General features: G+C 36.1%; 1 protein-coding gene across 5 annotated transcripts; it reads right to left on the minus strand.

Moving 5' to 3' along the window:
• Positions 1-1,105: 1,105 nt before the first annotated feature.
• LOC139964837 (enoyl-CoA delta isomerase 2-like) lies at positions 1,106-10,993 on the minus strand. Of its 5 annotated transcripts, none has more exons than XM_071966865.1 (8): positions 10,852-10,993; positions 7,459-7,572; positions 6,266-6,338; positions 5,976-6,084; positions 5,325-5,445; positions 4,520-4,609; positions 3,505-3,648; positions 1,106-2,730 (listed from the first exon to the last, which is right to left on the minus strand). In XM_071966865.1, the coding sequence occupies exons 2-8, from the start codon at positions 7,558-7,560 to the stop codon at positions 2,575-2,577; spliced, it is 795 nt and encodes a 264-aa protein (XP_071822966.1). In that variant the 5' UTR covers positions 7,561-7,572; positions 10,852-10,993; the 3' UTR covers positions 1,106-2,574. The 5 variants fall into 5 exon arrangements, with proteins under 5 accessions (XP_071822966.1, XP_071822973.1, XP_071822982.1 ...); XM_071966872.1 differs by having other exon boundaries at positions 10,735-10,881; XM_071966881.1 differs by lacking the exon at positions 10,852-10,993 and adding an exon at positions 10,549-10,686.
• Between the last annotated feature and the right edge of the window lie 3,952 nt (positions 10,994-14,945).

Raw genomic sequence — 14,945 nt, forward strand, 5'->3', positions numbered from 1 at the left:
TTGAAGTATAAACAAATTTTTGGTATGAATACATTTTGTACATTACAAATTTGGCCAATACCCGCACATAAAAACACCAATTTATAGTCTTAAGAAGGTGTAATCCAGTGATGAATTATTTGTGACCTGTAGAGATAATTTAATACACTTTAAGCATTTCAGTGAAATAATGCTTTGATTTCTCAAGTGCTATGATCAAGATGAGATAATACATGATCTTTTGAGTGTTTTGATTCCATCTCTGGCAAAAGTGAACTCAAAGCAAACAGTTGTGATGTCATAGATACATAGCAACAGGAAGTAAAAATGTTAAAAGTTGACATCCAGTTTCCTGCTTAGAGATAAGATGTACCTAGAAATGAAAAATGCTAAATTGATAATATGTTCTTCACATTCCATTTGTAAAAGATGATATCCTACCCAGTCCAGAGTTTAATCGAAAGAGCATAAAAATAAATACCAATTATCTTCTTTGAAGTGCGTAACGATGACATCACAATTATTCACATTTTAGGTTCTCTTCTGGTAGAAAGAAAATTCTGTGACTACTTCAATGATCAATATTTCAAAATACAACAGTGAATTCAAATTTCACCTGAATGATGTTTCGAATTAAGTTCCCCATTCATCAATAATCAAACCATCTTACTTTTTTATACTCAAAAATGTATTTGTGCAAAAACATTTTATATTAAAAAAAAAATTGCTATAATAGTCACTGAAATTATGACAATCTGTCATACAAAGATTAACGGAATAAAAAGCAAGACACAATTTATACCAATTAATGGCACAACATTTTGAGACAGAATTGTTTAAAAATTAAAACTCATTTTGAATGCAGCAACTTCATTTAAAAGAAGTGATCTGAATTTCATATGATTTAAGGTTGACAACACCTTGTTATTAAGTTATAGTTATCAAGGGTTTTGTTTCAACCTATTAAGAGAGAATTGGTACATGAAATTAATATGCTGAAACATTCAACTTTGCCCAAAGGATTCATCAAGCAGTCTTTGTTATGATTCACATAATACATTTCCACAAGCAGTGTCAGAGGCAAATTTGTCAGGCATAGAGGTAGTCTTTGATTGTTTTCTGATGCTTTGGCCCCCCCCCCCCCAAAAGGAAGTGTTTATCAATACAGTTTACAAATGAATACTTTCGAATTACCACCATTCCTAGCAAGTCACTTTTCTTTAATGTTGAGTTGTTCCAAGAACTATCCTTACCTGTCTTTGGGGAAAAGTTTTGCAAACTTTTCTAGATTTTCTGTGTCTGGAGACAGATTGCAATTACAATTGAAAAAAATGCCTCTTAATAATAACAACTGTTGCTTTGATTGATATCTTGTAACTCACTGAGAAGGCTTTCTAGAGCAAGCAATAAAAAATTAAAAATTGTCCAACTGGGTGAAATTCCTTTCCACTTAGTAATAAACAAATACTGCATTGAGGGTTTGATTGATATCTTGTAATTCACTGGGAAAGCTTTCTAGAGCAAGCAATAAAAAATAATAATATTTGTCCAACTGGGTGAATTTCCTTGCACCATTGAAAAAGAAGTTAATCACTCGTAAATTATGACACTTTCTCAGAAACAATGCGCATAACACTTCACATAACAATTTAACGGTATCCTAATTTTTGGAGACAATTTAATTTATCTGCAGACATGATCTCGTAGATTTTGTATGAAATACACATAAACTTTAGTGTCAGGCCTATGGCCCAGTCTACCTGACTGGGTAGAAGTAAGAAGTCGCTGTCCGAAGGGCAACTAGAATAAAAAAAATAATTAAAAATTTGCCCTGCTAAACTACTAAAAGCAGCAAGTATCAGGTCTTCATTCAATGTAATGGGTAAGAAAAACATGCTATTTATTGTAAGAGGCATGAAAAAGATTGACAAATATTAAGGAACCCTTTAAATCACATACCATTATCATAAAAAATGGTAAAGCAAATTAAATTTTGGAGGCTACTTTACAGTACTTATGTCCTTGGTTGTAATACTTATTCGTGTAAAAAGATCTCAAGGCAAGAAATGCAACCCTGAGTTCAGTTTCTAAATGCTATCACTGGCTGGTCTTAAACTAAACATCAACATGTTCGATCGACTTTAGATCTTATGAGAAATGTGCATCACATAATCTGAAATCAAACATTGTGACATGCCTGATTCTCACTTAAAAATAACTTAAAATAAATTATGTTCTTAAATGAGACATAGTCAAAATCATTCCAGACATGGTAACCAGAAAAAATAGCCATAATTTGTGAGGTATTGATATGTTGTATGACAAAAGAAATACTCTATTAAAATTCCCATTTCAATATTAGTCATATTTCTCTACATTGCTTTCCAAATATTTGGCTTTAACCCTGTTTAACAGTTCCAAACCTTAAAGCTTGTTTTTTGGCAAATGCATATGACCATGCAAATGTCACACATATAATCTAAATAAATTAACTTGAGGAATATATCGCTGTTTTGAGCAAAGCAATTGGTGCTTGACAAATTTTTAAGTAGGTAAGACTTTAATTTGGCGTGCATTAAGTCGTCGAGGAGAAGCTTACAACTTTGATTTCCTCATAAGGAAATTCATGACCCCCTGCATACACTCCTCTGACACCCATAGTACGTTGAGTGTTTTCAGTTCCGAAGTCACAGCTTGATGAAGACGAGCTCTGTCCACATCACGGCAGAGTTTCTTTGCCGCCATGAGAGTCTTTTAGAGATTAAAAGAAAAGTATAGCAAAATGTAGAAAAAATGAGACAGAAAATTACAGGAAGTTTATGTAGAATAGCAGGAAAAAGCATAGCAAATAATAATTATCACCATGTTCGTATATATATATATATTTCAAAATAAAATAAAACTGTTAGTAAACTGCTTATCCACTAGAGAGCCTGTGTAAGAGAATGTGTAAAAGTAAGTTTGCCTGACGTTTCGATCCTAGCAGGATCTTCTTCAAAGGCTAAATGACAAGTAACAGTAACAGAAGGGGAAAAAACAAGCACATATATTACGTCTGATTTTAATTGCAAGGGAGATTTCTTGCGTAGAAGATAGTATCCGTTTAACAATAACAATGTAAACTAGAAGTGAAAGAGGTAAAGGAGGGGTCGGGGAATGCGTACAGAAGTGGAGAATGGGGCAAGGAACAGCCACAAGGTTTTTTGAGGAAATAATCCAAATCCTTCAGGGAAAAAATTGTTTCTTGGGAACATTTTCATTCTCTCCCATTGTAATTTATATTATCGGAGGCTCTCTATTGGTTTTTAATGACATGTCACACGAGCTAACCCACAAAATAAATGGTTTTGGCATCTCATGAGCCATGGCAGAGAGATGGGTTGATACTAGTAAGGCTAGTAAACACACATACAACAACAACAGATACTAGCAACTTGTCTTTAATATGGGCTTTCGTTAATAGAGGTATTAAGTATATTGTTTTTGTTTGGTTCTGTAAAACTGATATAAACAAAAGCATCTTACCTTTGGAGGAAGCTTTGCATATTCATTCACCCTTCTGTCAACTTCATCCCTGAAAGAACCTGCGGGGAAGACATCTGCTACAAGGCCGCATCTCTTGGCATCTTGAGCTGTTAACTTTCGGCCAAAATAAAGAACCTCACTTGCCTATTTAAAAAGGTAAAGCATTTGAAGACAGCATTAATTTTTCAGTTAACCAGATGATGATCAAAGGGATGGACAAGATAAATCCTTAAAAATTCAGAAGACAGGTGCTAAGGGGCTCCAAAGTTCTGTGTAGAAGGTTTCTTAACGAAGTGCAGTATTTATTTATATATATATATATATATATATATATATATATATATATATATATATCTATATATATATATATATATCTATATATATATATATATATATATATATATATGCAAATGCATATATATATATATATATATATATATATATATATATTACACAAATTCTGGCCTTACAATTTAGGCTATTTACTGGCTAAATGACAGTGGATTTTGCTGTTTGCCAAAAGAATGACAACAAAATGGCCAAGCCAAACCCCAGCATTTTCTACATTTTTGATTAATTCAAAGGAATTTTATTTGATCAAGTAGATTCTTTATGCACTGGCATATTTTGAATTAGCGAGTAGCTAAAATTGTGAAATTCTAGGCCTGCAAATTATTTCATGGCTCATAAAAATATATAGTATATATGTGGTCGATTCCAGAAGCTATTCACAATTAGTGGGTCATCGATATTACTGCATGATAGATATAGAGACATATAGGCTTGGTGGAACAGCCGTTTACTAAAAGCAACTACACATGTACCATTTTATCAATGCAAGCGAAACTGCCGACCACCCGAAAGGTTGCACTTTTCTCAATTAGCCTATGTATAGATGCCTGTGCATAACTGTCTAGACTACATCACTTTCAAATCCTACAGCCTAATGTTACCTGATAGATCTTTCATTTTAAGGAACGTTAAATGTTTTTCGATAAACCAGATGGGAACGTACCAAGGATGGACCTATGATCTTTGAGAAGGTGTAAGATGAACAGCCCTCTGCACACTGACCAAGGGTTGTAAATGGCGTATTGAATGTTGCCTGAAAGGGAGTAAAATAAACACATAAAATTTGTGCAAAAGCTGTTTAACAAATCGGAAGCATTGTTCGAATATATCATAACAAGATTGCACACATAGCTTCTTCAGGTTTGAATGTGTTTAAAGGCTATTTTGTTGCAGGCATTTACCTTCTTCATATTACATTTTCTTTGTCCTCCAGTTATTTTCAGCCTCCCCCCCTCCCCCACCCCACCCTGCTGCAAACTGCTGTGTCACTCTGTATGATACTTACATCACATTATACACAGGTGATAAAGTCATTCTTTGATAAGGTTTACTATAATTATACTCATTAACATTTTACCAGAGGTTTGTGATAATGTGTTTTTTATTTTCAACTATAGTGGTACATCAGGTGTGGTATATATACAACCAGGACTGAATTCAATTCACCAGTAGGCTTATGGTGCCAACCATTTTAAGATTACTGTTTTCAAATCACCCGTAGGCCTATGGTGCCAAGTATCATAACTAAAGACAACATGCAAGGAATATCATGTAAGAATTTAACAGCATGCTACCAGTACCCTTTTGCAACAGCATTTTGGTAATGTTAATAATTACTAAAATGAGAAACTTACAAACTTATCTAAAAGTTATACTAGTAAGTTACAGAGTACAGTAGCTGCATAGCTGTGATACCTTGTCTGAAGCATAGTAAGTTACAGAGTACAGTAGCTGCATAGCTGTGATACCTTGTCAGAAGCATAGACCACATCTACCAGACCAAGAGTTGTGACAGCGATACCGACAGCAGGACCGTTCACTGCTGCAATTAACTGCTTTGGAAAATCGATGAAAGCACGAACAAAACTTCTGTGGAACAAATTTAATACAGTTGGTCGATTTCCATGCACGCTGTTAATACACATTAAAATTCAACCTGAGAAGGCAAGTCTCAAAATTTGACAAAAAAAGGGAATATAACGATGAAGTTTGAGTAGTTAACTGGTTGTAATAACGAACAAATACCATTCACTAAATTCTCTCAGACCATTCGTCGAAATAACAGATGAACCTTTAATATCTAAGGATACTTTCCATGACCATGTAAATACAATGTGTATGCATCAACAGCATTTGGAGTGTTAGCTCAGTGGTTAACACCGTTGCCTTTCAATCATAAGGTCCCCGGTTCGAGTCACTCCCAGATTAATGTATGTCGTCCAGTAACAGAGTTGTTGACAATTTACAATTCATAATCATGGACGTTAAATATGAATGTAAGAGAATGACTTCGGTCAGCTTGCGGCTTTGATAAGCCAACAAGGCTTCTTCGAGAGTTCCTGCTTGCAGGAGGATCTAATATACATACATACACACATACATACATAAATAAGACTTACTCTAATAAGTCAGATCCATATTTTAGATTTTCCTCCATACTTCCACCTCTCTCTTGTTGGTCTTGGAAATTGGTTAGGTCATTCCCACTGCAGTAAAAATCACCGGCTCCTGTACGGAATTATATAACAATAATGTAAAACAAATCTCACAAAACTTTAATTACTTTACAGTGCACGAAAGTCAAAAATGAAGGTTCATCATATTTTATTGTTCAATTACCTTGAGAGGAAAAGAAAACCCCATAAATATTCCACTTACAAAACACTACTGTTTATGCAGTGTACATTACCTGTCAGGAGACAGACCACTACATTATCATCCTTGCTGGCTTGATTCAAGGCATCTGTTATTTCTGCCATCATCTTCACGAGAGAAAGAGAAGAGAGCGAGTCGTCAAGAAAAGTAAATTTATGCCTACACAGACCTTGAAACTAGTCTCATAAACTTTAATTATATTAGTGTGATATACTCTAATATCATGTTACTTCACAAGTAAATGCCATTACTGGTATATCATGCAATTTGTGATGGTTAGGATATATTCCCTACCACAGGATGCTGCTTACAGATTACAACAGCTGTAATATCCACTGATGCCTCGACATGTAATAAATGCACACAATAGATTTGTTAAGGGGGTTACCAGGTGACCATGTCCATCATTAAAAGACAGAATTAGGTTTAACTGCTACTATACCAGTACTACCAATCCGGCAACCTAAGTTTCAGGTTTACCATATCAATCAGGTAAATAATTAATTGAGCGCCATTTGGAAAACTCGAAATAGGCATTTGCAAAATTTTTATGTTAACTTTTATTGTTTGAATAACATAACTGTTGTCAGCATTAAGTGGTTTAAAACTTGTAAAATTTTTGTTGTAATTTTTGGGAAGCCATTTATGAAATAATTGTCAAATGTATTCAGGAAAATAACAGCACTCTCATACTCGAGAATTTCTATGAACCTCTTTAGCATAGGGTTACCATATATGTCCAGATTTCTTCAGAAATGTCCTCTTGTTTCTATCTTACGTACAATAGCACCTGGAGAAAGTCCTGATTTTTTTACTTAGTTCTGACAAAGTTGCCACCGATATAACGGAAACCCTACTTCAATGTTGTTTTGGGCATCTAACAACTCTACTTTGAGCATAGACATTAAGGCAAAACTGTCCATATTAGCATTCCTTCAACCATTCTGACCTTTACAAAGGCATGTTGTTTTGTAACTTCAATTCTTGTACCTGCTATTCATGGAGGCACCCCCCCCCCGTAAATCAATGTCTCCCCCACATAGGGAAGGGGAAACCCATGACCACAACAACTTGTTCTCCCTTCATTTGAGACATAGTAACCCTACCAAAGCACGCTATAACCATGTTAAGGGGGAGCAATTTATACTGAACCATCTACTGGTGGTATGACTGTATAGGTTTCAAGAGGAAGTGTCAGTCACATCATGAATATTCAGTAGGACTCACATCAAGCTTGATCGCATTCTTCTTTCTTGGTCTGTTCAAGGTTATCTTGGCCAATTTGTTCTTCACTTCATAAAGAATGTACTGGTACTGAGGGGTGGCCATTTTGTCTGATGTCTGCAAAGAAGTTCATAAATATAACAGCCTGTTAGGAACAGTACCTTTCCTTTCCAGTATTAGATAACATGTAGATACCTAACTCTTCATTAGTTTCACTCTTGTAACCAAAAGGCAAAGTTACATACGAACATTTTAAAAGCTACCATGCCTTATCATTCAACGAGGTGTAAGTCTGCTGGTAAATTGATTCAACAATGAACGACGAATAAAAACATCAACCCAATTCTTATATGCAGAGTAGGCTAGCGATATCTATAAATGTAGCAGCACTATAGGCTAAGTTTTGGTAATTAATGGCCACTTTAAAAGAGTTGCCAACTTATTTGAGACACTCACAGTTTCTCATGATGTGTGTGATGAAAGCTACTACAATGACAAAAATATGAATGTCGTGTTCACAGGTAATGAACAAAAGAAACACAACATTGAAAACGCGATCATCAGCTTTACACCGATGTTTAATTCAGTCACGTTGAGAGACTTACTGTAGGTTTACAAATAAACCAAAAGTCCAAATCCATATGATACATGAAGGCAAACAATTCTCTATATAAGTATACATATTAATATCTCAAGAAAAATGCAGAAGAAACAATGCAATATGAAAAATTAGCCAATTTTAAGCAACACAGGTTGAGCATAAATCTGTAAGATGACATCCACTGATGTCCCATAATTTACAATATTAGTTCCTAGACTGTTCAAATGCACAAAAAGAGATGTCTACTGCACTGTACAAAGGTGTTACAGTCTGTCAAGTAATATCAAATTACTATACCTGTAGTGTGAGCTAACAGCATCACGAAGAATGAAGTTAACCGATAGTATGAAAACAGATCAGGTTATCAGTGAGTGTGTACAGACAGTTACTATACCCTAGATGTCCTAATCAAAGGTACAAGGGCTACTGTAAATTCAGACTTGGTGAACTTTGTTTACAATGTAAACAAAAGTAACAAGTAGATCTAATATCAACAATTACGATATATATGATATCAAGTACATGAGGTATGGAAACTGTGTGAAGCAGATTACAACTAGGCCTAATGACAGTTTGTGCAGACTATGCATTGTAATATATCCTTCTTGTAAACAGGACTGGAATACTCGCCAGGTTTTCCCCAAGCTACAGTACGTATGAAGGCAAATCATTCATTATTGAAACATGTATATTGCTCTGGCCTGACGTATAGAAGAATGTGAATTTGCAATAGAGCAATTGATTTGGTGTACTGCATTGTGCATGCATGAACCAGAAAACAACATTTGTTTATGTATGTCTTGTCAGGGAGTGCTCACAGATGCACCTTGGCCTTGGAGGCTCCTTGACCATGGAGTCTTGTTTACCTTGGTGGCCCAAATGCATTTGTCACATCTAGTACCTAATATTGGATAATCTCCATTAGATAATTTAATGTCACAGAATTGTTCAATTAAATCTAACCTCAATGAAGTGACAAGGATTCTACTTATTGTGCTTGAAACTTAGTTTCTCACAAACAATTTCTGGTTCTGAACTTCTGAAAATCTATGACTGAAAGTGCTTTGGATATTTGCAAGGGCAGTCCATAGCCATAACAAAACTAGCTACAATTATTCATGGGGTCACAATAACTTTGTTTTAATTTTCATTTCATTTATTCATTCCAGTATAAATATAAAATTTATAAAGAGGAGTCATTAAATATGTTAACAGGAAGAATAAGTATTTTAAAATGGAAAAAAAAAGAAGCAACAATTAAGCGATACATTTTGCCAGAATAGTACCTTCAGTCTCTGCTCAAGGGCACAAACTTTATCCCCCCTTGCACCGCCTATAAAATATCAGCAGGGCTCAGCCGCCCCATCCCACTAGCAGACAAAATATTAAAAACTTTAAGCATTTAAATCAATTTGAATATCTCATAACTTCAAATCGATCTATAAAGAGCTGGAGCACTTTTGCCTTTGAAAACACATGTCCAACAACATTATGACAGATACATATGTACATTGTGCATTCAAAGATACTGTACCATTAGTAGACTAGGGTCATCTTGAAGTATGTTCTTTAAAGGTATTGGGAATTTATATAAAAATATAAACTTCACTGTAGGTCATCCCTTTTGTTGCCCTTTGGATGTCCCTTTCAGAACCTGAGACCATACAAGATTCAATGTCTTAATTACTAATGCAAAGACTTAAGTAGAAAAATAAATATTGTAATGGGAGACAACTCTGTCAGACAGACAAAATATTTTTTTGAACTCATCTTAATATTACCTACACAGTTACAGCAATTATACTAGCTTAGTTTTAAACATATAAATAAAATCATACATAAAATTGTCATCATTCCATCAGGATAATACTTTTGAAACTATTTCAAAGAATGATCAACGGTTCAGGTTGTACATTAGATATTGTTCTGTACACATGTATATATTATACACTAGAAACTTTTTGTTATATAATCTGTCAGGGGAGGTGGGAGTAGAGGGTTGCAAGGGCAAAACCAAATTTATACCTCTAAATGTTACTTAGCCCTCTCCTGCCCAGAATAATATCGGGGGGGGGGGGGGGAGGGGACTGAGACACAAGGCAAACTATACAGTGTTTTAGGACCTGCGTGGCCCAGGTCACAGGTCCCTCACTTTTATAGTATTATGCGTCTCCATATCTTTTGGCAGTAAAACTTTGATATCACAATATGTTAAAATCAGGTACAATAGGTTCTATGACAGTCTCAACGAGATATGAACTAAGAACGAGATATTGCCTAAGTTAGGCCTACTTGTAGATGTGTTGATGTGATATAGGCCTATATTCATATTGCCGTAGTTGACTACACATAGGCCTATACTCCTTACTGTCAAGAAATCCCAAAGTTGCTGTTATGCGCATAAATAGTGCCAACACTGCAGTTACGCATAGCTGCTCCATGAAAATATGATAAGAGATGACTATGCTTCATTGCTTGCGACATCAATTTACCTATCTTTCTTTTCTTTTCTTTTCTTTTTGCGGTTATTGCTGATCAGGCTAAGTATTGGCATAGCTGCCACTCACGTAGCCTTGCGTAAGATTAATAGGAATATACCTAGCCTAGGCCTAGTTACGCGAAGCCGAAGTGAAAAGTAAATAGTGGCACCATTGTTAAAGCAAGGGGTTGTTACCTACCTACAGATAATACTGATAGCTAGCCAAAATTTCAGATGCACTTCTTACATACAAAAACTGATGCAGGTTTCATGGACCTCATACAGAAGAGTGCTCAAATACATTCACATACTGTACCTAAATGGAAATGGTTCTGTTGTCGCAGGCTCACGAAAGTTTTATTTCAACTGTTCAGCATCAACACCAGGATTGGTAGATATCGTGGCAAGCTTTTCAAGCCAGCCAAATTATCTTGAGCAAAGACCAAATGAAGCCCCAAAACGCCAAACTGTCAGACCAAGCAGCTCTTTTTGGATAACAAAAAATGTGAACGATCTTTTGATTTCAGCATAGTAAATAGATGCTGGGCATATGAAACTTGAAAATATGGCATACGTACTATCAATTTATCATAGGCCTGTTCGAGGGCAGTCCTGGAAAATAGGTGCAAACTTGACATTTTGGGGCAGAAAACGTTTGAGGGCAGACAAGTCGACTCGAAAGGTCAACTTTGTAGCAAAAACACAAATTATATGTTATAGGCAAACAAGTCTCAAAAACAGCAATTTTTGATATTTTTTTGGCTCTTTAAAGCAATTATTGACCAGTCGGGCTGCTCAACACCCAATCCCATACTTTTCGCAATCGGACATTCCATCTCGAGCTCCGGCAAGTGCAGGCATGGGCTGCGGCGAATATCCAATTAATTAAGGCGAATCCACCGATGAATTAAAGTTATCATCATCCGGCTCTTGAAAACCAGTCTTGAAACCCCTCCCCTTTGATTATTCAAACTATATAACATTCGTACGGATAAAAGAATACATAAACCACTCGATAACAATCTGACATTATACAGCGACTTTCTACTGTAGATGTTTGCTTGAAGTTTAACTCGAAGATAAGGACAATAATCAGAATATACAAGATGTAATTATTTACTTCTTCCAATAATTAGACCATGCAGATATACACATAACTGGTCAAACCCCTCAAACGAAACTCCCAGGAAATAAATATACTGAAATATACAAGTTGTCAAACAAACTGGCCAAAAATGCAAATTACATAGGCCTCGGTCTTATCACTGTTATGAATATTACATCAATATTGTATTGTAGCCTACATTACGTAAGGTATGATGCAATAACAGGTATATGATCGTTTTTGTAACAATCGAAGTTATCTAAACTAGCTCATTAAAGAGTCTTATCTTAAAGTTAACCAAACCTAAAGGGCATATTTCTTATATAAAAGAATACTGCAATTAAATAAAATACAACAAACTCCTTGGATTTTTTCACAAATGCTTAAGGACGTTTTTAGGCACTCGAATAATTGCGACACGTTGCAGAATACTGTTTAAAACACTGGCCTCAGTCAGGATTGTATTTCTATAACACTTAATGTTTGAGAAACTGTGACTCTTGAACAAGGGCGGCGGAAGCACTTTTAATCTGCGGGGGGGGGGGGGGGCACCGACATCAAAGGGCACTTTGAAGAAATTCGATTGGAATGATGCAGCCTTATAACTACCCTTTATAACTCTTATTGTATTATCTTATTTGCGTATACACATCACTCCATCAACGCCCCCCCCCCCCCCCTCAAGAAAAATATGCATACTAGCACTGTAATATCCAATGTGCAAATTGGGAAACAAGGAACAAGTTTTCTTTTGAGACAAAATGAGGTTAAATCATGTTAGTTTCTAATGTAGGAATCTTCCGAATTATAGGGTTTATTTCTTGTTAATATCTGAACAAATTTTCCCATTCGAAAGAGCTTTGAGTTTGACCTACAGAAATTCATTAAAAGTCAGGGCGTACAAAGTTGTATGCACGACTATCCGAGCGGAGCGCCACCATCGGTTGGCGCGTAGCGTACAAGAAACTTTTTGGTTTTACAAACCCCTCAGATGGCCGGAAACGGCCCTTCCCGAGTGTTCATTTTGGTTCCATGGCCTCCTGCTAACTTGAGACACCTCAATTTTTATGTAGAAAAAGGGCACATTTTTATCCTGAGGAAAAGTGGGGGGCACGTGCCCCCTGTGCCCCCCGGTTCCGCCGCCCTTGCCCTTGAAACAGCTGAAGTTCATCAATTGAATTGAATGGACTGTTAGTTTTAACCCGGAGAATACTAGGCCTATAGGTCAGTTACTCAGATATGCAACACTCAACAGTGAGAGTTGTTGGCCTCAAATTATCGATATCTTTGCAATGTACTACAAGTTTGTAAAGAACAATTAAAGGAAGTTGAATGTCATCTATTAGGGTGTTCTATTACTGTTGATATGAACTTAAAAACAAAATATCGAGTCGACTTACATACATGGGTGGAATAACATAACGCGAAGGAAACAAGTTCCCTATCAAGAAAAAAAAATGACAGGTGTTAACATTACGAATTCATCAAAACGCATGAAGGTTTATTTAAATCTTGTTGTTCTACTTTTTCTTTTGTCACTTGCAAAATATAGGTCAACCTTTATATGTTACATTAATTGAGTTTGACCTATACACCAGATATTCAGACCACTCCAACCAAATAAATGTAAGTGGTGTATCGAAAGGTAAACTGACAAAAGAGTCAGTTTGGTGTATAATTACAACTACACACAATGTTATCGACTGGGAGTACAGACAGTGGGCGGAGTCTCCGGTTAATTAGGATTTTTTTTTAAAAGGTTGGTAAGGAGGTAGCTAACGTTATGTTTTGTTTCGGAAGCTTTGAGTTTTTGAAGAAAGTAATGTTGTAATTCATTACATTCCATATCTTGTATTACATTAGCTAAATATGAACGGGGATATAAAAAGAAAAAAGTATTTCTTTTCCCTTACTTCCTCTCCTCCTTTTCTCCCCCCCCCCTTCTTTTCCCCTCTTTTCTTCTCTTTTTTTCTCTCCTCTTTTCCTTACCCGGGGGGCGCGCGCCCCCAACGCCCCCCTGGATACGCGCCTGGGTAGGCCGAGTGCCATGCACAGTGGCGGAGCGTCCATACAGTCAGGGGGCGGATGCCCCCCTGACGGACTCAAATGGACTGCTGGCGCCCTTTTCAGCTTTTTACCACTTTCAAAAATTCAAAAATTCTGTACGCTCCGCAGCAACCTGAGGTGGCGCTCCGCTTAGATAGTGTCGAAAGGGCCCCTACAGACCATTTTCGCCCCCTTGACCAATACCCCTAGCTCCGCCACTGGCCATGCACATATGTTTACTTACTGATGCTAGTATAGACATGAACCACTATGGGAATCAAATATTAAGAAAGGGAGATCATTGGTTGTGAGGTCCCATGTATAGCTCTATCATCAGGTTCAACGCCAGTTGTGCTATTACTTCAAAAAATTCACCGGCTTAATTAATGCCTCCCCCAGCGAATGATGCCCCTTTGTATTGCATTTCCTACATGAAATTTATAGTGCTTGGTATTGGAAGTAAGAAGATAAAAACTACTTGTTCTTCCGATTGAAACTGCAATGCATTCCAATCAGATTTTATTGTGGCTATTAATTCAAGAAACCGACCTCTGTGTGAATGTCTGTTTGTTTGTGAATATATTAAATCCAGTAAGACATGCCCGGTACAACAACATAGACTGCCAACCGAGAAGTGACGCAGTCTCCATCTGCATTGATCGAATACAAAGCAAAAGAAATTTCCCGCCTTGTGTACTGTTACTAAATTGGGGATTCCCCTTGTATGTAATATTGCGCAGCATACATTTTAGGTATACGGAAGCGTATACAACACATAACATTACAGCTAACACGCGGAAAAACGGTAAACAATCTGAAAATAACCGTTTCGACTAGATAGTAGATACACTAACCGTGTAAAACGTTAAAAAAAAATTGAAAATCACCGTTTGCACACTTCCTTGATGTAAAAACGACGAAAACTGAAAATAACTGTTTTAATAAGATGCACTTAAAATTTTCACGTTTTGCAAAAAAACGTTTTTGAATTTTTTATACTATTACACAGTTATAAAGTGCATCTCGTCTAAAACGCATTTTGAAAATTGCTGACCTTTCTCCAAGATGTTACAAAGTGAACGTAACGACAATTTTAAGATTTTTGACATTTTTAATTATTTAATCAAATGTGTAAAACGATCATATTCAGACTTACTTTTATTGCAATGTGTAAGTCGTCAATGTAATGTCTTTTCTTTGCTTCCGTAGAAATACATGACGCAAGAAATGAGATATCCAATTACGAAAGGCAAGACTTT

The sequence above is a fragment of the Apostichopus japonicus genome, chromosome 3 (assembly GCF_037975245.1).
Source record: "Apostichopus japonicus isolate 1M-3 chromosome 3, ASM3797524v1, whole genome shotgun sequence".
NCBI classification, from domain to species: domain Eukaryota; kingdom Metazoa; phylum Echinodermata; class Holothuroidea; order Aspidochirotida; family Stichopodidae; genus Apostichopus; species Apostichopus japonicus.

What these genes read in the sequence shown, in the direction of transcription:
- LOC139964837 (XM_071966865.1), bottom strand. Translation starts at nt 7,560, where the DNA reads ATGGCCACCCCTCAGTACCAGTACATTCTTTATGAAGTGAAGAACAAA. An exon ending in AGTGGTCTGTCTCCTGACAG is followed by an intron (nt 6,085 to 6,265) that starts GTAATGTACACT and finishes AATTCCGTACAG; the next exon opens with GAGCCGGTGATTTTTACTGC. An exon ending in TGGTCTATGCTTCTGACAAG is followed by an intron (nt 4,610 to 5,324) that starts GTATCACAGCTA and finishes ACTCCCTTTCAG; the next exon opens with GCAACATTCAATACGCCATT.